This window comes from Euprymna scolopes, chromosome 6, assembly GCF_053919585.1.
Source record: "Euprymna scolopes isolate OS-2025 chromosome 6, ASM5391958v1, whole genome shotgun sequence".
Classification (NCBI taxonomy): domain Eukaryota; kingdom Metazoa; phylum Mollusca; class Cephalopoda; order Sepiida; family Sepiolidae; genus Euprymna; species Euprymna scolopes.
In genome coordinates this window covers 151,258,021-151,285,496 of record NC_136487.1, presented here as the reverse complement: position 1 = coordinate 151,285,496, position 27,476 = coordinate 151,258,021, and the positions used below count along the sequence as shown (strand labels likewise).

The 27,476-nt window shown below is 38.1% G+C and overlaps 1 protein-coding gene across 5 annotated transcripts in view; it reads right to left on the bottom strand.

The window, feature by feature from the left end:
- The window catches only part of LOC145278044 (uncharacterized), a 171,082-nt gene that overhangs the window by 116,318 nt on the left and 27,288 nt on the right, over nucleotides 1–27,476 (bottom strand). For all 5 annotated transcript variants that reach the window (XM_080130267.1, XM_080130266.1, XM_080130269.1 and 2 more), the window contains exons 3-5: nucleotides 23,691–23,850; nucleotides 17,741–17,828; nucleotides 2,572–2,699 (exon numbers count right to left, since the gene is read on the bottom strand). In XM_080130267.1, the coding sequence (XP_079986393.1) occupies nucleotides 2,572–2,699; nucleotides 17,741–17,828; nucleotides 23,691–23,850 (376 nt within the window). The remainder of the gene's footprint in view (nucleotides 1–2,571; nucleotides 2,700–17,740; nucleotides 17,829–23,690; nucleotides 23,851–27,476) is intronic.

Here is a 27,476-nt window from a genome sequence, read left to right as displayed (position 1 = left end):
TGGATCCTGTTTTGATTTAAGCTTTAATAGTCACTTGTTGGCTTCAAAAAGTAACTTTACTTTAGGAGAGTTTCCGATATCCCTCATCCTACACATAGCAAATGATACATCAGGTCGAGTTTGGGTAGATACTCTTATAATTTGACCTGTTCGATAAGTCCAACAGTAACCTCCAACCTTCGTCAGGTGTAAAAGTCACCATGTTTTGGCAGGAAAAAAGGACTTAGCTCTACACTCTAAATTTTTGGATCTAGTTGAAAGTTTACACAAATTATAAAGATAATTTAATTAGCAGGAAACCCTAGGATTATAATTTTTAACTTCTTATGATTCATTTTTAATTAAATCCATCAACCAATTGTTAAGTTCTTAGAAACAATATTTACAAAACTAAGAGGTTGCTGGTTTCAGTATGTTTAACCGTGTGTTATCCATTTTGTAATCAGATGTAATTCTTTTTTTAATTCTTTGATATGTTATCATTATGACTAATAACATAGGAGATAAAAAAGAGGAGGAGCAAGAAAACAAAGAGGGAGGAAAGGAAGGAGAGGAAAAAGGGAAGAAAGGAAAGGGAACTCAATGCAGTTTGATCTTAAATTTTTATTGAGAAAAGTTTAGTTCTTTCTGAAGATTTTGTTTCGTTTAGATTGTAGAGTTCTGATTACATTTTGGCTAGCAGAGTTTTAATTCAATTAATAACTTAGTTTCACCAATGTACCCTTTATTTCTTTAATCAAATCAAGTATATCCATCAAGTCTTTCATTACTGGTTTTAGTTATTCTTTGAACTATGGTATAAGTATTATCCTTCATGTAGGTGCTTACTATTATACTAGCGGGAGTTACCCGGCGATGCCGGCGTGTTTGGAGGTGTGTGTGGTGTTAAATAAAAAAGAACCTGGTGGGGGGGGGGGATCGAACCCGAAGCCCTGAGACGAAGTTTGAAAATAAAATCGGCCAGCCAGAATGAGTTAGTGAAAGATGTTTGAATTTATTTAAGAACCAAATTGACAGGTGCGCGGCCGGAAGTCGTTGACCATGACGTAGGTTTGTTTGTTATAAGCGAAGTCAAAAAAAGAAAACAACGTTAACACTAAGCAGGGAAAAAAAACACACAAAAAAAAAACTAACGTAAGGCAAACGAACGATGAAAACAGAAAACGAACACGTGAAAAATGGCTTAAATAAGCCTGTTTTGATATTAAAATTTAAAAAATCGAAAAAAAATAACCATCTCACACCACGATTCGAACCCAAAACGTTTACATAATGAACCAAGGCCTTAACCAACTGAACTAAGGCGACGTTCACGAAATTTGTTTGGCTTTTCAACTATTTAAAATAAATCAGGTCACAACGTCATCTGACGCATGCGTAGAATCGGTCATTGTCACTTGATCTTCATTGTCAGCTAAATATGAGAAGTTATCGGCCACTTTCAAATTGCACCAATATTGCCACATATTGTAAGTGGGCAGTCCATTGTTTCATCCGCTTAGGATATTAACAGCGGCCAAACCATAACCAGGTTCTTCTTCACTTAGATTATTTGTTAATTCTTCTGTCAATAACCTGTTCAGATTTCGGAAAATAATAAAAAATATTAAAACACATTAAAAGTGAATATGCTTTTATAATATCTATAGATCTATCTTTTATTTTTTTTTTTTACATGGTGGTCACCACTTATCAAAGCCCGGAAGCCACTCAGGGATAAGGGTTATTGCAAGTACAGTACGTTAGTGTGGAAATTTGATGAAGTGTTTACTTAAGGGGGCGGTTCATTAGGAATTTGTTAACGTTGGACTGGAAGACATTCAAGTTGTAGTCAGGTGGGAAGTAGGCAGACGGAACAGAGTTCCACAGTTCTAAGAAAGAAGCTTTGTTCATGGAATCTACGTTTTGATTTAGGCACAGATAAAGAGTGGGGGAAATTTTTCACAGTGGATTCAGCTAGACGGGTGTTTTTCGTGAAAGATTGGCGAGAGGGGACCAGAGACTGAAGTTCAGATGAGCACCTGCCATGGAAATAACGATAAAACAAGGATAGGCTCGCAACATCTCTTCTGTAGGAGAGAGGTTGCAGGGTAGAGAAAAGAGCATCCTCCACTAAGCCATGAAGTCTATTTTGCACTCTGTCAAGGCAGGATAGGCTGTTTTTAGCAGCTCCTGCCCAGATATGGCAGCAGTATGACATACTTGGCTTTTATATAGATAGAGAATTGCATCAGTAGTAAGATATCTCAGGAGAAAAACTTTAAAAAGTTTTTAAAATTTTAATATTTTTATAAATTTAAAAAAAAATTCTTAGTATTTCATTTTCTTACATATTATTTTGTATTTTCGATTCTAGCTGATGGCACCAAAGTCATTTTTTTTTTTTTACTTTTTAAAATCACTACTATATATTGGGTACAATATAATAATCAATAGAGAATTGGCTCTATAATAATGAATACAAAATTTGCATAAATTAAAATATTATAATGAAGTGTATTTTATGACCGGGCAATGCCAGGTGGCATGCTAATAAAAAAATAAATCTTTAAGAAAATACGTTTCACTTACCAGGTTTGCTGCACAATCAATAGATGATTAACTTTCTCCAACAGAAAATCAGCAGATTTGTTATTTATCAAATTCATTTCGATCTTCTCCATTGCAACCAGCAGTTTCTGCAGATAAACATTACTTTTCTAAAAAAAAAAAAATAAATAAATAAATAAATATTTCTTGTTGAGCCGTCCCCATAAATAATCAAATTCTACACAATTTACACCATTAACAGTTACTATACTATCACCTTACATTCATTAACCCTTATCCTCAAGTGACCTTTGGGCCTTAATAAGTGGTGTCTCGCAAGTAAAAAAAAAAGTAAATAAATAAGAATAAATAAATAAAATAAAAAGAAATAAAAAGAAAAAATTAAAAGATTTTGCAAGCTTTTAGAAAGTCTAGGGTGTAGAGTCGAAGAAAATGAAGGGAGGAAGCGCCCACGTGTCTGCGCGTCATGCCTTACCTTGGAACGCTCCTACGGTGTGCGTACGTGCATGGCCGAAACATGAAAGAAATTCCAAAATGGCGCCGTCCTCATCTTGTAGATTGTGCGATCATCACTGGGCCTCACGTGACCGTTCTTTGGCTGCTGATTGGCCGAGGACGAACGCCGGAAGGATAAAGGGAGTGTGTTTGGAACATGGGTGTGTCTTTTCTAGGATCGACGTCAGTGTGATCATATCGGCGAACTGCTGCAGCATCTTTAAGAGTACCTTAGTGTGTGTGTGATTTTTTGGGACTTGCTCGTCTGCTGACTTTACAGGACTTTCTTTTCTGCTGATTCTACAGGACCTGCCCTTCTGCAGAACTTGGAACAAAACTTCAAGCCTCTTCTTTCTTTTCACACGTAGTCGCCTAAAAAGGTAGAATCCAACTTACTTGTGAAACGGCTTTAAGCTATTTCGGCGAAATGGGGGAAAAAATTGACCTCAAATTAATACCGGAGTTCGATGGATCAACCCCGGTACTTGACTGGGTGGAAAAGTTGGAGTTACATTGTGTTTTGTCTGGCGTAAAGAACTTCGAACGTGTTGTCCCTCTGCGCTTGTCCGGCGGCGCCTTTGCCGTGTATCAACAGCTCAGCCATGAGGGCAAACAGGACTACGAGACAATTAAGGCGGCGCTGTTCAAGGCGTTTGCGATTGACCCCGCCACTGCTTGGGAGCAACTTGAGGCAAGGACCCTACGTCTGGGCGAAACGGTCGATGTATACTTGGCAGAACTGACCAAGTTAACGGTCTTGTTTGCTGGACTGCCTGAGCGGGCCTTAGCATGCAAATTCCTAGCAGGACTCCTGACAGAAGCAAAGCGACTATTACGAGCCAGCTCAAGTGCGGATTCGTTGCCCCTTAATGACCTAGTGGATCGGGCCAGGACTGTAATGAAGAATTATTCCGAGATGAGGGAACCGGTAATTGCTGCTGCCCGGTCCACGCCGAATGATAAGAAACCATATCAGGGACCCGGTCCACGTGGCGGAATCATATGCTACAAATGCAATGGACAGGGCCATATTGCAAGGAACTGCCGGCAGCAACCAACGGCCGTTCGCTGCTACCGGTGTAAGGAAGCCGGCCATATAGCTCAAGACTGTCCGGGAAACGGAACCGGGGACAAGGTGTCAGCGTCAACCTCTTCCCCACGCAGAAATTAAATGAGACGCTGCCGATCGTTTCGATATATGTCAACGAAACACTGCGCTCAGCACTCCTCGACTCCGGGTGCTCCCGCACTATCATATGTGCAGATCTCTGCCACACTTGGAGAAAGAAGAATGTCCGAGTGACTACCATCAGTGGAGAGACGCGCACATGTTGCGGGGTGGGCAGCGTAAACATTCGGACGAAAAATGGAATCTCCGCTAACCTAGAGGCGCTGGTGGTACCAGAAAAACCCCTGAGTTTTGACCTGCTCCTAGGATATGATGCCATCAGAGCTCTTGGTGGCGTCTACATAACGGCGACGGGGGGCGGTACATTTTCAGGAGAAAGCCCCAGTGTGTGCTGCACTAAAGATCGACCAACCAGACTTCAGCGTCGAATTTGACGAGCAAAAGAGGGCCTGGACTGCCTCATGGAAGTGGTCGGAAGACCGAGAACCGGCCAAACTGCAAAATGGCATAACGGAATACCATGTGCCCGACCACATGAGGCCCGCGTACGAAGAAGAACTTTGCAGATGGATCGAGGATGGCTGGTTGATTCCCTACCCCTACAAAAAACTTGGACCCCGCAAGGGTCTGATCCCATTAATGGCAGTTGCTCAACAGAACAAAGCAAAAGTCAGGCCGGTGATGGATTACCGAGAACTGAACTCATATGTTGATGCGTTCACAGGCGAGGCCGACGTGTGTGCTAGCAAACTGCGAGAATGGCGCCAGCTGGGTTCTAATGTGTCCCTGTTGGACCTTAGAAGGGCATATCTGCAGGTCCGGGTTAGCGAGACACTGTGGCCGTTTCAGACGGTAGTGTTTTCCGGTAGGAGGTATTGCCTCACGCGACTGGGCTTTGGGCTGAACGTTGCGCCCCAAATCATGAAAACGATCGTCAATGCTGTATTGTCACAGGATAAGACCGTAAAAGAGGGGACATCAGCATACCTTGACGACATATACGTGAATGAAGACGTTGTGCCATCATCACGTGTGAGGGCTAAGCTTGCCGAACTTGGACTGATTTGTAAGGATCCAGAACGCTTGGAGGATGGCGCTCGTGTTTTGGGGTTGAGCGTTCAACAGGAGCGAGGGACCTTGAGGTGGGGGCGCGGAGCTGCAGTCCCCGAAGTGCCCCATATCCTCACGAGGCGGGCCATATTTTCCCTGTGTGGAAAACTAGTAGGACACTTGCCAGTATGTGGATGGACCCGGGTCGTAACAGCCAGCATGAAGAGGAGGGCGAGTGCAGTTACCAAAGGCTGGGATGACGAGACGGTGGACAATCTGTTGCTTCGCATGGTAAAAGAAACCATCACAAGAGTCAAGCAGGAGGACCCCGCTAAAGGAGATTGGTGCGTCCAGGGAGACAGACTAAATGTGTGGGTGGATGCGAGCTCCCTCGCGATCGGGGCACTATTGGAGATGAACGGGTCTGTGATTGAGAACGCCTGCTAGTTGCGACCACTGGATGATGCCGCTCACATCAACCTAGCGGAGTTGGATGCGGCGATAAAGGGAGTAAATATGGCACTCCAGTGGAAGGTTAAAGAATTGTGCTTACACACAGATTCGCTGTGCGTGTACCACTGGATAGTTGACACACTAACAGGCAAAGTGAGAGTGCGCACCAAGGCGGCTACCGAAATGCTAATTAGACGAAGGTTGGAGACTCTAAGGAAGCTGGGGGAAGAGTACAACCTATCGGTGAACGCGGTGCTTGTCGCTTCCACCCACAATCTTGCAGATAAACTCACCCGTGTGCCCCAGAGGTGGTTCAACGCAATGAAGAAAGAAGCCGAGCCAGGATCGTTATGTGCTGCCTCTATTGAGGAGACGGATGAAATCAAGAGGGTACACCACGACACTGGACACCCCGGAGTGAGACGGACATATTATTTCGCACACTTAACCAACCCGTCAGTGTCCAAAAACAGAGTAGAATCAGTGGTCAAGGAATGCCAAATATGCCAGTCAATCGACCCGGCTCCCACCAAAGTGCAGAAAGGTCGGCTGGAAGTCGACGGGACTTGGAGCCGGCTGGGCATGGACATAACCCACTATGGTGGTCAGCACTTCCTCACACTAATCGATTGCGGACCGACGAGGTTTACGATCTGGCGACTGTTAACAGGACAGGACTCGGCTAGTGTCATCCGCCGATTAGAGTCTATATTTTACGAGCGGGGGGCCACCCGAAGAGATTCTCACGGACAACGACACAGCCTTTTGCAGCGGGGAATTCAGGCGTTTCATGGACGAGTGGGGAACCCGGCTTAGACACAGGTGTGCGTATGTGCCGAGTGGCAACGGTATAGCAGAGCGGTGCCACCGAAGTGTGAAACGGATAGCAGCAAGGAAGCAATGCACGATTGCGGAGGCGGTATATAGGTACAATACAACGCCAAAGGATGACGCGACTGCTGAAAGTGCACCTGCTAATGCGATACATCGCTATCGAGTGCGTGTTAAGGGCATTGACGCCTGCCCGCCTAATTAGAAGAAGACGCAAGGACGGTACAAGTCAGGGGACACCGTCTGGGTAAGGCCTCCCAATAACCGATGCACGACCAGGTTCAGACAGGGACGGATCACCGGCATAATCGGTGAGCAGGCTGTGCTGGTTGATGGTGTCCCACGCCATGTAAGGGATGTCCGGCCCGCCCTTGATATAAACCAAATGGTGAACAGTGAAAGTAATGAATCATCCAGTGATGAAATGTGGATCCGGCCTATGGCTGAGAACCTCAGCACGGATGGCGATAGCTCCAGCACCACTTCTGAGAGCTCGGATGAAGATGAAGATGAAGCGCAGCCGGATGGTAGGACTGTGGACACTGACCCAGGTAGCTCGGAGGAAGATGAAGTGCAGCCGGATGGTAGGACTGTGGACACTGACCCGGGTGGCACTGGTGGAGATGATTTGGTTTGGTTTGGTTTGGTTTTACGGCATATCAACCTTTTTTTTTTTTTTTATTGGTTATTTAATGCCGAATTCAGTTTTTTTTTGTTTTTTTTTTTTAATAGATATTTTAATTTAATCAGTGAGTCAAATCAGACTTTTTGTATCATTAGGTGATGTGCTTCCTTCCTTTTTTGGGGGTGGGGTGTAAAGTTGGATTGAATTAGAGTTATATACTTTTATATAGATTTACTTTTTTCAGAAATGTTAGTATTTTGTTGGAGTTTATTTTTTTAAATAGTTCTTTCATATTGTTGACATGGTAATAATTTTGCCGGATATGCGCGAGATCGCCACAATCCAAAAGAAAGTGTTTTACTGTAAAAGGTTCTTGGCATGCAAAACATTCTGGAGGGTCTTCTTTTTTTAGCAGGAAGGAGTGGGTTATGTGCGTATGTCCTATGCGAATACGGGACAAAATCACTTCCTCTCTACGTGATCTTCTAGCATCTGGTAATCGTTCTTCTATTGTGGGCTTGATCTTGAAAAGTTTATTATTTGGACAGTTATTCCATCTTTCTTGCCATTTCTTCATAATCAGATTATTTATTTGTTGTTTGTAGTCAGAATGTGGAATTTTTATATTGTTATTAAGGAGTTTTAAAGCATTTTTGGCAGCTATGTCAGCTTTTTCATTGCCCTGAATTCCAGAATGACTGGGGATCCAGCAGAATTTGATACTTTTGTTTTGTGAGAGAGTGTGTATTTTTTGTAGCAGTTTGATGAGTAGTGGGTTATTTAAATTTTTATTCTTTAAGGATTCGAGTACCGATAGGGAGTCTGAAAAAATTATAAATTTGTTGTGGGTAAGGTCAGTGATGAGATCTAGTGCCATATCTAAGGCTGTGGCTTCGGCACTAAAAATTGAGGCATGGTCTGGTAGTCGCTTCTGTAAGGTAATGTTAGTGGATACGACTCCGCATCCGGTTTTGTTGCTGTCTTTGGACCCATCTGTGTATATGTGCTGATGGTTTGGGTATTTTTCCTGAATGATAAGGAGTTTTTCTTGATAGGTTAGTGGATGGGTTTGATTTTTTGGGAGGTTATTTAATTCAAGGATGATTTCAGGGTATTTTAGTAGCCAGGGTGGAAGGCTTAGTTGGTTGACATTATGGATATTGGTGATTGTGATACCTGCATCTTCTACTAGTGGTTTTATACGGAGCCCAAAAGGTTTTATAGCTTTTATTTTTTGGTAATATAGATTTTGGTAATTTGGATTGAAGGTACAGTTAGAGGTTGCATTTGTTGGCTGTGATTTTTCTCTATCATAGAACGAATAATCTAGTGAGTTTGCAATGCAGTTGTAAGCAGGATTTTCTGGGCAAGAGAGAATTTTGGTCAGGTATTGTAAGGCTAGTTTGTCGCGTCGAATTGATAATGGGGGTTCATTGGCTTCTGCATAGAGGCTATCGATGGGGGAAGTTCGGAAGGCTCCCAGCGCAAGTCTGAGGCCCTGATGTTGAACGGTGTCCAATATCTTTATATACGACTTTCTGGTGGCACCGTAAATGAAGCTACCATAGTCTAGTTTCGATCGCACTAGTGACCTATATAACTTTAATAGGGTTTGTCTGTCCGCTCCCCAATCTGTGTGGGCAATGACTCGCATTAGCTGTAGGGTTTTATTACATTTATTTTTAAGATGTTTTATATGAGGGATGAATGTAAGTTTTTTGTCTAGTATTAATCCTAAGAATTTATGTTCATTTACAACAGGAATCGGAATATCATTTAGTTTTAAAAGAGGATCTGGGTGCAGTTTTCTTAGTTGACAAAAGTGCATACATTTTGTTTTGTTAATGGAAAATTTGAAGCCATTCTTATTTGTCCATTTTTTTATTTTGTCAATGCATTGTTGAAGTTGACGCTCAATTATATGGATATGTCTTGAGCTATATGCAATTAAAAAATCATCAACATATAGAGAGCAATCCACGCCTTGGTTTATGCATCCAACAATACTGTTAATTTTTAGGCTGAATAATGTTACCGACAAAATACTTCCCTGTGGAACTCCCGTTTCCTGTTCTTTGATGTCCGATAGGCATGTTCCTACACGGACATTGAATATTCTATTATTTATGAAGTTGTTGATGAAGATGGGTAGTCTTCCTTTCACTCCAGCTTCTTTGAGATCTTTCATGATGCCATACCTCCATGTGGTATTGTACGCCTTTTCAAGATCAAAGAAATAGCAGTCATATGCTTTTTTTGTATAAATGAATTTCTGATGAAAGTTTCTAAACGAATATAATGGTCTGTTGTGCTACGATGTTTTCGGAAGCCACACTGAAAATTAGTTATTATTTTATTTGTTTCCAGAAACCAAATTAACCTGGTGTTGACCATTCTCTCCATGATTTTACACACACAGCTTGTTAGAGCTATGGGGCGATAATTGGAGGGGTCAGATGCATCCTTTCCTGGTTTTGGTATAGGAATGACTGTGGCTTGTTTCCATATGGCTGGAAGATTGCCATTGAGCCAGATGTCATTATAAATAGAAAGTAAATACTTTAATGGTTCATCTGGTAGTTGTTTTAGAAATTCATACGTTATTTTATCAGGTCCCTCAGCCATGTTGTTGGCTTTTTTTAATGAATCCTTTAGTTCATGGATGGTAAAAGGTTTGTTGTATTCTTCCTCATTGTTACTTTTAAAGTTCAGTTTGGTTTTTTCTGATTCCTGTTTAAAGATCTGGAATTTTTTATCGTAATTTTTAGAAGATGAATTATTTGCAATAGTATCTGCAAGCAGGTTTGCCATGTCCTCTTTTTTAGTTATTTTACTATTGTTTACACAGAGGTGGTTGAGAGGGGAACTGGTGTTTTTTCCTGATATTTTCTGAATCATATTCCATACAGTTTTGTCTTTGGTGGTGTTATTGATTTTAGACACAAAATTCTTCCATGATTCCCTTTTGGCTTCGTTTATTGTTCGGCGTGCTTTAGCCCTGCATATTTTAAAGTTGTTTAAATTCTGAGTAGTTGGTTGATTGTTGAATTTTCTTAATGCAGCACATCGTAGCCTGATAGCCTTTTTACAGTCATTATTAAAACAGGGACGATTATTCTTGGTTGATGATTTTGTTTTAGGAATACATTCTTCTGCTATTGAGATAATGATATCTGTAAAGTGAGTGATTGGGTCTTTCTCACATTTTTCAGGTAGGAGTTTGTGTTTGCATAGTAATTTGAATTCATTCCAGTTAGCTTTTTTAAGGTTCCAACGAGGAATTTTTGAGATTATTTCAGGACCAAAATGTTCTAAAGTTATTGGGAAGTGGTCACTTCCACAGGTATCTATATGCACTGTCCAATTGTAATCTATAAAGATACTAGAATCACTTATAGAGAGGTCAATTGCTGAGGACGAATTTGTAGCGGAGTGAATAAACGTTGGTTTTTTGTTGTTATATATGCATAGATTGTTGTTGTTGATAATATTTTCTATAATGATTCCTTTTCTGTCTGTGTTTGAGCATCCCCAACTAACATTATGACTATTAAAATCACCTAATAATAAGAAGGGGCGAGGGAGTTGGTTGATGAGTTTTTCTATTTCGGTTTCATCTATGGGGTCGTTTGGAGGCAGATAAATGGAGCAAATTGTGACCGTTCTATGTAGGGTGGCTGTGACAGCAATTGCCTGTAAGTTAGTTTGTAGATTTATTTGGCTTTGTGCCGTGTTTTTGTTAATGAGAATGGATGTTCCTCCTGAAGCTCTATTTGGGTTATTTGTTGTATAGTTGTATTCAGTAAAACTTTGAAGATTGATATTTTCAGATGGTTTTAAAAAGGTTTCTTGTAGGCATATTATTGTGGGACATAGATCGGATATCAGTAGAAGTAATTCATTCCGATTGGCTTTTATACCTCTGCAATTCCATTGGATTATTTTGTTGGCCATAGTTTAGATTTTATGTATTTGATTTTCTGTAGTGGTTTTTATCCTACATCAATTTCCATCGCTTTGGAAGTGGATGGTCTGTTTCTTGTTTCTGGTGAGAGGCTTTTTTTGGGTTTTGGTCTGGGACTTTTAGATTTACTTTGTCTTGACTGTCTTTCTTGGCTATCAGTTTCAACTAGTTCAAATTTATTTTCATTTTCAATTAATACTAATTCTGTTTTTTGTTTGTCATTTTGTTTTTGGGGGGTAGTTTTTTTGTTGTTCTGTTCTATTTCCATTTTTCCTGTTGTTGTGTGTTTATTTTTAACATCTGTTTTTGTCCTTGTTAGTGACTTGGATCTTTCACGTTTTGATAATTGAGGAGGTTTCATTTCTTTAGAGATTGATTCCTCAATATTGATGGAAGTTTTTCTGATTTCCTTTTTTTCGTTTTCTTTTATACTGGGTTGTTCGTTTCTGACTTTTATTTGGCTGTTAAAATTTATTTTCAGTTCTGATAAAAAGGATTTTAATTCTTCAAGTATGTTCTTTAGTTCTTTTGCTAGGTTTGCAATTTCTGGAGCAAGGTTTAGTTCATTGTAGTTGTACATTTTGCTTGCTTGTTGGGTTATTGTGGCATATGAGTTTTTGGTGCGATTTGTGACTTCTTTGCGGGCTTCTTGGAAGGTTATGTTTTTTTGATATTTGATTGTTATTATTTCCTTCTCTTGCTTATATATTTTGCACTGTTTTGAGTGAGAGTGGTGCTCTTCTTGACAGTTTGTGCATTTGGTTTTATTTGGACAGTCTTCTTCATCGTGGTCTGGGTTTTTTTCACTGCAGTTTCCACATGTGAAGAATCTTAGACATTGGTCTTTATTATGTCCAAACTTTTGGCAGTTGTAGCATTGTAAAGGTTTTGGAATGTATTGTTCTATTTTCATTCTTTCATAACCTATATTGATGGTCTCTGGTATTTGAGGATAATTGAATGTTAGTATATAAGTGTTTGTACATATTACCTCTCCTTTTTTTTTAAATGTGATTCTTTTTACATCTGTGACCCCTTGGTTTTTTAGTTCTGTTTTGATTTCTTCTGTTGTGCAGACGGAGATTTCCTGGTTTTTTATGACTCCTTTGGAGTAGTTTAGTGTTTGGTGTGGATAAGCTTTGATGTTTGTTTCATGCAATTTTTGTAGTTGAAGTAGAGTTTTGGCCTGTTTTTTATTTTGTACTTCTACCAATATGGTACCATTCCTTAATTTTTTGACATTTTTGGGTGTTATTTTGCTTGATATTACCTTTTGGATAGTGAAGGGTGACATTTTAGTTAACGGTATATTAGACGTTGCTTCTAGCACGATGAATCTTGGAAAGTTTGTATCTTCATTGTCGCTGTCAGAGTCAATTTCTGTGTGTGGTCTCTTGGATTTTTTGGTATTCATAATAATTTTTGAAAAATTCATCAGCCATGCTCCCCACCCTCCTCGGAGCCCCTTATGGGGAAGAACTATGAGGGGGTAAATCCCATTCGCCTCGGTTCTCCAGGGCTACATAGCTGGTATACTCAAACATGGGGAGGTTTCCAAGCATTCACAATATATGGTTATGCCCACCCAAGTATGGGATTTCCCTGTATTTTTATTATTCCTGATGGTTACCTTTTTCCCAGCTTGATTGACCCTTCAGCCATCGCTTATTAACTCAGTTTATTGTTTATGTTGAGTGTTAGTGTGTTTTTGTTTGGATTGTCTGAATTAGTGCTTGTCATGACCAACCGATTGATTGGATCGGGCCTATCCAACCTCCCGTCTAGCCTAGTAAGGGCCAAAGTGGTGTGTTGTAGTATCATGTTATTATTTCCTAGGCATGTTCCACTCAACCACCAGGATCCCGTTCTTAATGCATTACGGGTTGCCACCAACGGTCAACTGGTGGTCCCATTGAAGGATTTTTACCCTCTGCAGGGGGGCAGTTGGTATGTTCTATCGCCCTACCAACTAGGCAAAAAAAAAAAAAAAAAAAAAAAAAAGGTGAGGAGGTGAAGGAAAAAGAAAACGAGGGAGGGGAGGGGGAGGAGAATGTTGTTTTTGTTTTTGTTTTCGCAGAACATGACTAAGTTTTGCAAAAGGGAATAAAAAACAAAGACATCTATGTAGGTGCGTTTCATCTCAGGAAGTCAGTAGACAGCCTGATCTGGTAGCACCAGGGTGGAGATGAAGAAGCCCAGCTAATCCCCCTCCGTATGAGCGCCCGCATCAAACGACCACGGCCGCAATGCCACATGTGTGATCTTGAGACCGGGGGGGGGGGGGGGGGGTGTAGAGTCGAAGAAAATGAAGGGAGGAAGCGCCCACGTGTCTGCGCGTCATGCCTTACCTTGGAACGCTCCTACGGTGTGCGTACGTGCATGGCCGAAACATGAAAGAAATTCCAAAATGGCGCCGTCCTCATCTTGTAGATTGTGCGATCATCACTGGGCCTCACATGACCGTTCTTTGGCTGCTGATTGGCCGAGGACGAACGCCGGAAGGATAAAGGGAGTGTGTTTGGAACATGGGTGTGTCTTTTCTAGGATCGACCTCAGTGTGATCGTATCGGTGAACTGCTGCAGCTTTAAGAGTACCTTAGTGTGTGTGTGATTTTTTGGGACTTGCTCGTCTGCTGACTTTACCGGACTTTCTTTTCTGCTGATTCTACAGGACCTGCCCTTTTGCAGAACTTGGAACAAAACTTCAAGCCTCTTCTTTCTTTTCACACGTAGTTGCCTAAAAAGGTAGAATCCGACTTACTTGTGAAATTAGAATTGACCAGAAATCCGTTCTGGCAAACATTTACTTTTACCATGACTAATGTTTGTGCAAAATTAAAAAAAAAAATCCAAGGAGTTGTTATTTAGAAAAATACGATCAAATGAGAGTGAATTACTAGGTCCAATCCTTCTTTTGTCAGGGGACCAATAAAACTACTTGATCAAGGGAAGCAAACCTTGATTAACACAGTTTTAATATAATAGATCTATAAGCAACGAACAGAACCACATGTAAATTCTGCATTTTTTTGCCATAAAAAAATTTGTCAGATTCCCCCACTAAAAGACAAAAAAAAAAAAAAATAAAAAAAAATAATAATTTAAGAAAGAAATTATTTAAATGAGGATTAATAATTTCGATTATTGAAACTATCCTTCTTATTTTGATTATTCTCATTTGGAGTATTATTCTCGCTATGGTTCGCAAGGACCTGTGGTATATGGATAAAATACTAGTTAGTAAAAAAAAAAAAAGATAAAAAATAATTCAGTTCTAAGTGACACTCTTCTGCTGGAGATTCAAGGTTCAATTCTCAGTGTGGCAATACTAAGGATACAATTGCGAATCACTTGAGATTTCTACCAGTTTATAATGGTGGAACAAGAGCATGCTACTCCTATAGATTAAATAAAAGATTCTGTTAAAAATCCCAGAGTTCAACAAGATATACATATAGGTTGAAGGTTACATTGTAATTTTTTCAAAAACTGCAAATTTAAGCTAAATTCAATGTAACTCTTTAAACAACCTATATCTCATTTGATTGGCCTTTTATTCCTCTATAATTTTACCTGTTCATATTTGACTTTTAATCGAAATATTCTAGCGTTCACGTCAATTGAAAAAAATAACTTCAAATTGAGGAGGCAAAAAGAAAGTCCGCAGCAACAAATTAGTTTAAAACCAGCTTAAATTATTGCCCCTAAATCAGTTCAAAATATCCACCAATAGGCAACAAAGCATCTCTAATCATAATTGTTGTTGTTCTAGGTTATACAACGTAACATTTAGTCCATATGCCATAACTTTCTCTAAGCAATCGTCAGGAGCTCATTAATCTCCACCTTTCTGGTTTATCCGATCGAGAAATTAGTTGCAGAAATGTGATGAAAAAACGGTACAAAAGACTATGCAAAAGCACCAAAACACCGGCAGTGTTCATGATGTTCTTAAATCTAGTTGTACTAGAGTTACTTCTAACAGGGAAGACAATGCTATCAAAATCCGCAGCCTAAGAAACAGATTTTAAATAGCTCCCCAAATCCAGAGGTCATCTCGTCAGCATCAGACAAGGCCAAACTATTTGCCAAGAACTTTGCAACAAATTCTATCCTATGCGACAAAGGCCATCAACTCCCCGTATTTCCTCCTATAACACACAACACGCTAGGTAACATACAAATATATGTGCGTGAGGTCACTAAGCTAATCAAGAACCTTGATTCCAGTAAAGCAACTAGTCCTGACAGCATCCCAATTATAGTGTTACAAAATGCTTCAACCAGAACTTGCTCCCATACTTACGAAACTGTTTAAGCGCTGCCTTAAGAAGAAGTGCTTTCCAACACTCTGGAAAACCTCATCAGTATGCTCTGTATTTAAGAATTCAGGTGATAAGTCATCTCCCTCTCAGTACAGACCAATAAGTCTCCTGTGTGTCATGAGTAAGTTGCTGGAATCCATATTAAATAGAGAAGTAGTCAACCACCTCAGCAGAAATAACCTTCTTAGTAATACGCAATATGGTTTCCATTCTGCAAGATCTACTGCATATGTGCTAACGGTTATATCTCATAGGATTAGCGAATCTCTTGACAAAGGCTTCCTTTCTAGGGCAATTGCTCTTGACATATCAAAGGCCTTCGACAAGGTATAACTAGAAATGTTTTCTCAATCATTAAATCATTTCTCTCTGATAGGCTCCTAAGAGTAGTGGTTAATGGACAAAAATCAGAGGCCCGCAGTATTAATGCTGGAGTCCCTCAGGAGTCCATCCTGGGCCCAACTCTCTTCCTGATCTACATCAATGATCTCCCAAAACACATACTTAAATCATTCGTTGACATCTATGCTGATGACACGACCATCTACGACAACACATCAAAGGCCGTAAATGACAAAGTTCTCTCTGATTCTCTCTCCTTTGATCTCAAGCGCATGGTACAATGGGGGAAGAGGTGGCTGGTTACCTTTAATGCATCTAAAACCAAGCTTCTATCTTTACATCATCAATGCTCTGATCCTCATCTGGCATCAATTGAAATGGATGGCTCTTGTCTAGGGAAGGCCCAATGTTTTGACAAGCTTCTGCGCTTGACCTTTACTCCTGATCTGAAATGGAACACGTACACAAAGTCTGTTGCCAAGGTCGCTGGAAAGATGGTGGGGTCCTTCTACCGCTCCAGAAGATATCTCACTAATGATGCAATTCTCTCTATATATAAAAGAGCCAAGTACGCCCAAGGATGGAATACTGCTGCCACATCTGGGCAGGAGCTGCTAAAAACAGCCTATCCTGCCTTGACAGAGTACAAAATAGACTTCGTGGCTTAGTGGGGGATGCCCTTTTCTCTTCCCTACAACCTCTTTCCCACAGAAGAGATGTTGCAAGCCTGTCTTTATTTTATCGTTATTACCATGGCAGGTGCTCATCTGAGCTCCAATCTCTGGTCCCCCCGTGCCAATCTTTCACGATAAACACCCGTCTAGCTGAAACCAATGTCAAAAATTTTCCCTATTCTTTATTTGTGCCTAAATCAAAACGTAGATTCCACGAACAAAGCTTCTTTCTTAGAACTGCACGCCTGTGGAACTCTACTCCTTGCCTGTTTCCCTCCTGACTTCAACATGGATGTCTTCAAGTCCAACATAAACAAATTCCTGATGAACCGCCCCCCCCCCAAGTAATGACACTTTATCAAATCTCCACTACTAATGAATACTGCAACACTATCCCATTGATTACTGTACACAAAATAACCCTTATCCCGAGTGGCTTCTGGGCCTTGATAAGTGGTGACCTTCATGTAAAAAAAAAAAATTGCATTACATTAAGCAACAGCTACGCAATGATAAAATTTCAAATTTGAAAGAACTTTGGACAAAAATTAAAGAAAAGTGGGATGCCCTTTCCCTGGAGTATTGCTGCAGTCTAATTCAAGGAATTCCCAAAAGATTGCAGGTTGTCAAATTGCAGAGGAGCTATGTTACTAAATATTAACTAGTTCATTGTGTTCCTGTTGTATTTGTATTACATTAATGTCCTAAAGTTACATGTAAATAACAATTTTCCATTGTGCGGACTTTCTTTTTGCCTCCTCAATTTGAAGTTATTTTTTTCAATTGACGTGAACACTAGAATATTTCAATTAAAAGTCAAATATGAACTGGTAAAATTATAGAAGAATAAAAGACTAATCAAGTGAGGTATAGTTTGTTTAAACAGTTACATTAAATTTAGCTTAAATTTGCAGTTTTTGAAAAAATTACAAGTGCGGACTTCCTTTTGCCGCCTGTGTATGAAAAAATTTGACAAAGGGAGGTAACTAATAAAGTTTGACAGAGGATGTTGAAACTTTACGGAGGGTTTGTATAATTTTTGTTGTTCTTCATAATTAGACATCCTCATAAACCGCTGATCTCCTAGTAATTTTTCTTTTTTTTTTTTAGCATATGTGCTGCTTTTTTAAGTTGTTAAAAATAATTACAAAATTTTTCAAATCTTACTCTATAAGCAACTACCAAAACCAAAGGAAAAAAAGGAAAGGAAAAAAAGAAAAGGAAAAGGAAAAAAAGAAAAGGAAAAAAAGAAAAGGAAAAAGAAACAAAGAAAGGAAAGCAAAGAAAAAAATAGAAACTTACACTTAAACGAAGAATGATACTGAAAATATCCTCAATAAGAATCATACAATCCAGATCATCACACGTCAAACAATCCTCAAGATTATTTCTGAAAAAAAAAAAGACATAAATTTCAAGGATTAATACAAATTTCAAGGAACTTAGCTTTGTAAGTATGAATTTACCCGAATAAAAATAAAGCGTTTTAGGAGAGAGTTTTTGAGCAACAGCATTATTATATGCTATTCAAGTATATTAGATCGTCTGAGCTTAGCCATGTTGAATTTTTAATATTCAAATTCAACCACAGGTTTCTGTCATATTTGGGAAGGTGCATTAGTTATATATATCGGCAATGGTGTATGTATATATATATATATATATATATATATATATATATATATATATATATATACACACACACACAGAGGGTGAAAAGATAGATGTGTCGCCCTAAAGAAAACAACACTACAGCTTTATTTTAAAACTTTTATTGAAAAAATCAATTCAGGTAACTTGTGTATGTAGTAGACCTGACATCTATTCAAAATAGCCACCTTCAGCCTCAATCACTGCCTCGATATAGGTCCGGAACTGGGAACATGGCTTTTCCACAAGCACCGATTTGTGGGTGGCGCCAAGTCCTGCTACAACATCCAGTGGCCACCTGATTGCACCAGAGGATCACCACACTCTTCAGTACATCTTTGGTGTTGACTTTCAAGCCGATTTCAAAGATGTGAGATGACATGATGTGGCCCTCATCTAAAACCAAACCAAAGACCATAACCGTGGCCAGAAACTTCGTTGAGCTGTGACCTTAAGCATTGAACTGTTTCGATTTGCATTTTGAGGGTGGTGGCAATGGTTCTGTTGTCATAACTTAAATCAGTAAAGAGCAGGAGTTGTACAGTGGCGCATCTCCAATCTCGCTCATTGAACATTGTGTCACTTTCAGACATGATAGAAGGCTCTTATCGTTCTTGGGATTTGTATACAACCGGCCAACTAGTAGACGGTCTGCAACAAAAAAAAAAAAAGAGTACCGGTTTTCATCATGGAGTCCTTTGTGCATATTGTGGGTGGGGGAGGGTTCACTTCTCTGCAGTCAGTATATGTTACAGCCATAATCAAACAGAGCGATGATTGGTTAGAATGCTTGCACGCTAAACATTTGATCAAGTTTTATCCAGTCTTAAAGTACCTAATATCATGAGTATATGACCTGAGCACATTGACACACTGGTTCTTGTGAGTTCACTGAAGTTAAGCAATGCTGAGCTTGGTCAGTACTAAACTGGGTGACGATTTGGGAAGTCCAGGTGTTGTATGTGTTCTCTGCTTATCTCAGCATTGTTTTCAGTTGTCTTGGGCTTCTTGCCATTAGATTCAAGCAGTGCAGAATCAGGTTGAGAATTGTACAACCCCGACCTCAAAATTACATGCGTAACCACCCCTTACAGGGAGTGTAACAGAGCTTGTATGGCAGCTATATGCAAATATTGAGACGTATGCGAAATGACGTCACAATAAGGAAAAAAAAAAAAAATAGAGAGAGAGCATGTTAGAGAAGATGATCACATTAGAGACATGGATGACATGACAACTATAACAAAACGTCATGCATGGTGAGAGAATGAGGAATAACAGTCTTTTCTTAATTCTTAAAACCTAAAACAGCGAGATGAAGTTCTTTTCATCTTTACTATTCTTTGTCTCCTTTGCGACTGAGTCTGCAATGTGTGGGTCCTGGCTGTCTACATGCTAACACGTGTGTAAACGTGTACTACATTACAGGGGTATCCATTGTCTTTCCAGACTGAATGGAGATGCTTCAATACGATGGACCAGCACTTGCTTTGTGAGTGAAATTGCTTATGCTGAAACTATTCAGAAGCTGTTGGACAGTGTGGCCTAACTGTCAGCTAAACACACACATATCATCCAGAAAGGTTATGAGACTATTTACCACTAGCAAGAGGACCCAACGTTGCCCGGGATTGAATGATGATCAACAAATGTTTCACACGCCCATATTTTTATTGTCATCGAAATCGGTGAGATCACCCATTTTTCAATCAAATCGATTGATTGCCTGTTCTAGTTGGGGACCCATTGCAATGTACCAGGAGGCAGTTTTATATGCCTCCCCACAGTAACTTAGTTCACAATACATTTTAGTCTATGTTACACTGTAGAGAACCTACTGTTGATTTTATAAATAAATTTTATATACAACGACTTGAAATAAAGTTTAAAATGAAAAAAAAATCAAGTCTCATGGTTCAATTGTGCTAAAAAAACACACACATTCATTTTGAACACGCCCCTGTCATATCAAGGAATCTACTGTTGATTTTATAGGCCTTTCGGCTTATAATAAAATTTCTCAAATGTACTTGTGATGTTAGGCTGTATAAGGTGTTAACTTTCGTCAAAATCGCCTGTTTCTTTTTTCCTTGGATTTTTTTCAATTAGCAGTACTTATCAGAGACATTCTGATACAAAACTTATCTAAGAACATTTCCAGATATATAAAGTACATTTGTGTGAAATTTCAGAAAAAAATCGGCCAAGCTGTTTCGGAGTCTATAGTGGACAAACTCACACACCGTTCCTTTTCTATAATAGTGGAGATTATAAATAAATATTCTTGAACATCTAGCTAGGAGCAAAGTGTAGTATGTTTTTTTTTACATTTATTGAAGAAATCCTTCAGGCAAAAAGCAAAGATCTTTCTCGTGTGGACAAGAAAAATTATCTGCGAGAATTCTAAAAGATTCAATATTTTTATGGAGCAATTCTGGTTTCTGATTGGTTGCTAGCAGAACGTTGCTCCATTTGATTGGTCAGTTCCTATCGCCAGTGTCTGTAAGCAGAACCTTTGAATTATCTTTAATCATAGCCTCGTAATATAAAAAAATATTGCAACAGAAAACATGGAAGTGATAAAAATGGACCGGAGAAAAAGAGGAATGAAGACCTGGCCAGAGATAGTTTACTTTGGAAAGCAATTTCTTAAAGCTGTCCAATGAATACCCTCATGTAAAATGGATGTTAAACCACCGATAATATAAAAGATTTAACCATTACTTTTGAATTCATCCAATTTAATCTTAGAATGATTTGTATTTGTGTGGATTATTTTTAATCTAGTTAAGAAATTTGTTAAAAAAATTAATTATATTACAGTAGAACCCTGGGATACGGTGGCCCTAGGATACGTTTTATTTCAGGTTACGATGTGGAATACAATGTTTTTCCGGACCCTGGTTACAGTATTTGCCTCATCTTATGATGTTATTTATAATGTTAGTGGATTATATACATGTGTATTATATACTGTATTGGATTTTGTTACTAATTTTTAATGTCGTATCCTGGGGTTCTACTGTATATGTATGATAAATATGTTGTCAAATTTTTTAAATGAGGATTGATAATTTTTTGTTTTTTTATTACATTTTCACTTTTCACCCCAAACAAGGCACATTGCCACTTTGGTGTAGGGGGCTACTATCAGGGGCAACAACTACTGGGGTACTATGTAAGGATTTGGGCAGCAAGATGTCAGTTCACGTTACACTTGAACTTCTGCACGCCAGTACAGCTGGGGAAGCAGGGGCCTGGAATTCCAAAGTCTAGCGGTTCTGGGGAAGAAACTACTGGAGTAGAAAGATCTTTTACATCTAGGGATTTCTACTGTGTGGGGGTGGGATTTAGCTGCCTGTCGGGTTTGTCGTGGAGGGCACAAGTGTCTGCAGTTTGCCAGAGCATTCACCACTAAAATACTTGTAGAACAGGCAGAGGGATGCAACATTTCGTTGATAGGACAGAGGCTGAAGCTTAGATGCCAGTTCAGGGCCTATCAGACTGGCGACTCTCTTTTGAACCTTGTCTAGGAGCGAGAGACTAGTAGCAGATGCACCAGCCCAAATATGACAGCAATACTCCATACATGGGCGAAGGGTGGCCTTATAGAGGTACAGGATAATTTTAGGTGTTAGTAGTTTTCTAGCACTGTAGAGAGAGCCTACCTTTTCTGCAGCGGCTCTGGCAATGCTTTCAATGTAATTGTTCCAACTCATGTTTCCTGTGAACGTTAGGCCAAGGAGTTTGAAAGATGTACTCTCAGATAAAGATTCGTTGGCCATTGCTATTGGTGGTAGAGAAGGTTTCTTATAATTATTGAAGGAAACCAGTTTAGTCTTGGCGGCATTGAACGTGACCATCCATTTTTGTCCCCATTCCACTACAGATTGGAGGTCATCCTCTAGTGTTTCTGCCATTTCTTTAGATAAGTGTTCATTTGTTTTTCTGTCGTGCCTGTTATAGAGTGTGGTGTCATCAGCATATGTACCCATCTCAGAGGCAATTTTGCCAGGGAGGTCATTTATGAATATTAGGAACAATAGAGATCCAAGGATAGACCCTTGGGACACTCCCGCATTTATATCATATTGTTTAGATGTTCGACTGTCGAGGACAACCTGGATTTTTCTCTTATCCAAGAAGGATTTAATTATGTTAAGTATTCTACCAGTGATACCGTATGATCTAATTTTCCTGAGGAGACCCTCATGCCATACCCTGTCAAAAGCCTTAGATATATCTAGAGCTACCGCTCTGCCCTCCCCCTCTTTGTCCAGTAAACGGTATATACGTTCAGAGATTAGTTAGGATGTCTTCTGTGGAACGGGCTTGTCTAAATCCATATTGTTAATCAGTCAGAAGTTTAGCATTTGTAAGGTGATGGACTAGAGCATGATTAATTAAGGTCTCAAATATTTTGCCGAAAAGTGGGAGGAGGCTAATGGGGCGATAATTTAATGGGTCAGTTCTTTCGCCAGAATTCTTCTCACCTGTCAGTTTCAATGTCTGTATGTATGTATGTTCAGATGCCTGCTTAAAACATTTGACAGAGATGACGGATTTTAACGAGATCAGTATTGTTTTGAAGCTCAACCCTTTGGATGACAAATATTGAAAAATTGGCTAAAAACATTAATTCTTTCATCCTCAAACTACAGGGAGTGGGAGGTCGCTTTTTTCGCCAATATTTTCAAAAGTCATCCCCTCTTTTCGATTGACTAGCCTTAATTTAAACCTTCACCACTTCCGGTTTGGCGATGGACGCAACGGCAAAGACGTAATTTTTTTTTTTTCTTTCACATTTTTCTTCCTCTTTTGCGGTACGGGTTCTTTTTTTCTTTCTTTTTTTTTTTTTAGTATTATCTAGATCATTCAGATTACTGTTCTCATCTTTATTATTTTCACATTTCATAACCTCAAACCTTCACGTATATCTTGTCCAACTACACGGAATTTCTAACAGAACCCTGTCGGGGGTAAAATACTCTCATTTCCTCAGTTGTTACCAGGTAGAATGGCTAAGTAATTCACAGTTGTATTCTGAATATCACCTCAACTGAAGATTGAACCTTCAACCTCCAGAAGAACGTCACAACTGAATTTTACTAGTGGCATAATAGATAAAGGAAAATGAATATAAATGAGTTTAATCAAAGGAGATTGACCTGCTTGTTTTTGGTTTCCATCTAATCGGAAACAGTGAGTGGTCTACTACTTAGAAAGGATTAGATGACAAATATTGAAAAATTGCCTAAAACCATTAATTCTTTCACCCTCGACTGGGCACTTTTCTACAAAGAGGGGGGGGGTCACTTTTTTCGCAGATATTTTTGAAAGTCATCCCCTCTAATCTAAGGATTAACTAGCCTTAATTTAAACCTTCGCCTCTTCCGGTTTGGTGATGAATGCTATGGTAAAGACGTCACATTTTATTTTTCACATTCTTTGTCTCCTTCACAGTACGGGTTCGAGTCTGCCGGGCACCCAGGCTAGTCGTTAATATAATATCAATGTTAAATTACAATATGGAGAAGAAAAAAAAAAAAAAAAAAAAAAAAAATAGAAGTATTAGAAAATAAATAAAATAAAACTAACTTACCGGCCAGTTTTTACAGGAAAACCCATTTCTCCAAGGCAGCTATACCAATTAGAATCCAAATTGAAACATGAGAATAAAATGTGACTGTAATACGTCTTTCGAAGGATAACATTTTGTTGCTTTAGAGATTCTTCTGATTGACCCCTCCATTTTAGAAAACCTGTAAAAAAAATAAATAAAAATTTTCACAGTTGCAGCATTGATTTTTCGGACACCATTGGTTCCAGAGTAAATGATTGACAGTTTAAGTAGGATTTTTTAAAATTTGTTTGATTTGATAGGCTTGCATCAATAAATAATGAATTAATGTATATATCTATAAAAAAAATGAGAATGTGTGTGTGTGAGAAGACACTTCTCAACCCATATACTCAACAAATTTTTAATTTACAGACTTGAAATTTGGTGTATAGGGTATTCAGACACTTTGAAAACTTTTTAATCAGTTTTCATCCAGAAAAAAATGGCTGCTAAAGATCAAAATTGAAAAAGTGGTACTTGGGGGGGGGGGTCATAGGATTTTTATCTATTTCTCAACTGTTTCATGGTTGCGCATGTGCGAACTGTTCACATTACAGCTTCCTTATGTTGAGAATAAGTAGGTTTGAAAACACTTTTTAAAGATTATGGCAAGCTGATCTAATGGTAATCATACAGCTTGAGTATTTTTTTTTTACTTACAAGAACTAAACTGTTAGAAAAACCATAATATTCACATGCACATGTCTCAGTTACTTTCCATGTTTTTTTTACTTCAGTTTTTAAAGGAATTTAATGTTACAATTAATACCTACGTCTGATACACCTGCTAGTATATATATATATCTTCTATTATATAAAAGACAAAATGTGTGTGTTTGTATGTCTGCCAAAAACTTTCAACATATACGACAGATCCTCACAAGATTGGTATTAATTTCAAGTTCGATCCTTCGGGCACAAATACGAAAAAAATGTCTTGAGGAGGCCTCATATTTTGACAAGCTTCTGCACTTAACCTTTACTCCTGATCTAAATGGAACACATACATCAAATCCGTTGCAAAGGTTGCATAGAAAATAGTGGAATCCTTCTATCGATCCAGTAGATATCTCACTGCTGATGCAATTCTCTACCTATATAAGAGCCAGGTACGTCCAAGGATGTAGTACTGTTGCCACATCTGGCCAGGGGCTGCTAGAAAGGACTTATCTTGCCTTGACAGAATTCAAAATAGACTTTGTAGCCTAGTGGGGGATGTCCTTTTCTCCTCCCTGCAACCTCTCACAGAAGAGACATTGCAAGCCTGTCTCTGTTTTATTGTTATTTTCATGGTAAATCTTATAAGTAACAGAAAATTTATGTTGTAATGCCTACGAATTCCGATTAATCACTTAAAAATGACTTTTTTTTTTATAAAATGAAACTACTTTATCAATTTATGTGATTTTTGGAATATATTTTCATTTTGTCATCATACAGATTTTTCTTTATTATTATTTTTTTAATATGGAGGACTTCTAGACAAGAACCTTGTTTTTAATTAATACATTTTTTTTTTTTAATAAAAAATCAATTACAACTCAGCTAAGAAACTATTTTTAGAATTATTTTAAATTTACATTAGGTTTTAAAATGGTAGCAATCATTCAAATAAACAGCCGAAAAACTGATAACTACTTACTTTTTTTATCAATTTCAACTAAAAGCAATGTCATCTACCTGTCCTATCACAATTAGTTAAATAATACTAGAATATTACATAAAACATTTCCATGATTCAATGAAAAAACGATTTCACCATGTTTGTTTTGTCATATACATAAGGGAAACAACTCATCGTTTGAATTGGCCTAAGTTTTTTACAGTTTCCAAAAATGAATTGCCGTCCCTGCTAATATGTGCGTTCTTCAGTTATTATGCAAGCTAAAATTGCTATTTTCTTTGAAAACTTTCTTTAATAATCAATTTTATACGTTATCGTTTTTGTAATTTTTGGATATGTTCATTACCGTGACATGACAATTCAGTATATACCATTTGTTTCAGTTTAAATTCAATATTCCTATTTCCAAATTTCGCTACCAAGAAGAACCCAAATTTTATCAGAACTAAAGTCAAGGAAAATGAAAGTAAAACTGAAAATTCCCTGCTTTCAGTTTTCTATTCATTTCAAACGGTTCTCTCAGTCTAAATTGGCCTTATAATGATCCAACATCTTCATAAATTAAAACCTGTGTGTGTGTGTGTGTGTGTGTGTGTGTGTGTGTGTGTGTGTGTGTGTAAGTACACTGTTCAACATTATAAACTTTAGTCTGAATAAATGCTGAAATTTTAAACACAACTCACACATACACACACACACGCACACCATGTGTACATGCAGCTACACACATATCACAAATAGTTCAGATTAAAGTGAAATAGGATAAAGAGTGGATGACATTTTTATTATTTTCATGAAATAGTCAATATTTCACAATATTTCTGGAAATTTATTGATAAGGTAGATGTAAAAAAAAGTTCATCATTTAACCAATCGATTTTTTTTTGTTAATACAGTAATACATTTTTAGAAAAAGTCGCTAGATGAGATTAACACAATTAGCATAGAACATGGATCAATTCAGAAATAATAAAACTAATTTTTTTTTTTAATTTTAAAAATATTTTTCATTTTAAAATTACAAAATATTTTTTTTAATTTTTAAAACTTTAAAAAATTTTGTTTAAATATTTATTTTTTTGGAAAATATCTAATGAAATATTGGCTCAGTTAGGGTTTAAGAACCTCAGCAAATAGATGAAACAAAAGAAATAACTTTCTGTCAACACCAGTTAACCTTGACCATCGAACATGCATATGATATTCTGTAAACAAACATAAAACACCGGTTTTTTGACCAGCAAGAATTTTTTTTTTTTTTTTAATGTAGTGTATGTTTTTTTTTATTATTTTATTTACAAAACTTAACAAAACTATTTAAAGAAAACTTTTTAATGAACAAACGAGGGATAATCATTTTATACATTTTAATAGTTATATTTTTGGGGGGTGAGGGGAATAAATATTACTGTTTAATGTCCGATGCAAAACCTTTTGGAGGGAACAGGATTACCTCTACTTTTTTAAACATTTTAATAGTTATATTTTTGATAGGCATTGTCATTTTTAAATCAGAAAAAAGCCCGATTTATATGATTTTTTGATAGACATTTTAATTTTTCCTCTTGTTTTCCGTAAACCCTAATCAGTCCAAAATTTTTATGTTTATAGTCTAAATTATTTAGATGTTAAGAGGTTGAATTATAAAGATAGATCCGCTCTAAGAATTTAAAAAAAAAAAAAAAATCCAAACCAAAAATCCAAAAAAAAAAAAAAATGTCAACATTTTTTTTTACATCTTTGTAGGGAAAAGAGGAGGTAGGATCTGTCTGCTTATTTTGAGTCAATGTTCATATTTACGGCACCTCAGCCCTTTTGGGGGATTTATAAAATAAAAGCAGAAATACAGCTTTTTATATTTTCATCACATCTCTTGACAGTGTTGGCTCGCCTAGAACAAAAAGCTTATAACAACAACACAAAGCTCATTCTCTGGACAATTGGGACTTTGTTTCACGGTCGAATGGCGTGCTCTTGTTCTCTACCTATCCTTAGAAGGAGAGTGGGAATTTCTCTATTGATTCATCTTCCATCCTCTCGTGCTCCACGACACGCTCAATCCAACGACTGTTTGTTGAACTCGAAACTTGGTCTGTTGATTGTAGATTCAACTCTCAAATGACCAACAAGAAAATCCCCAT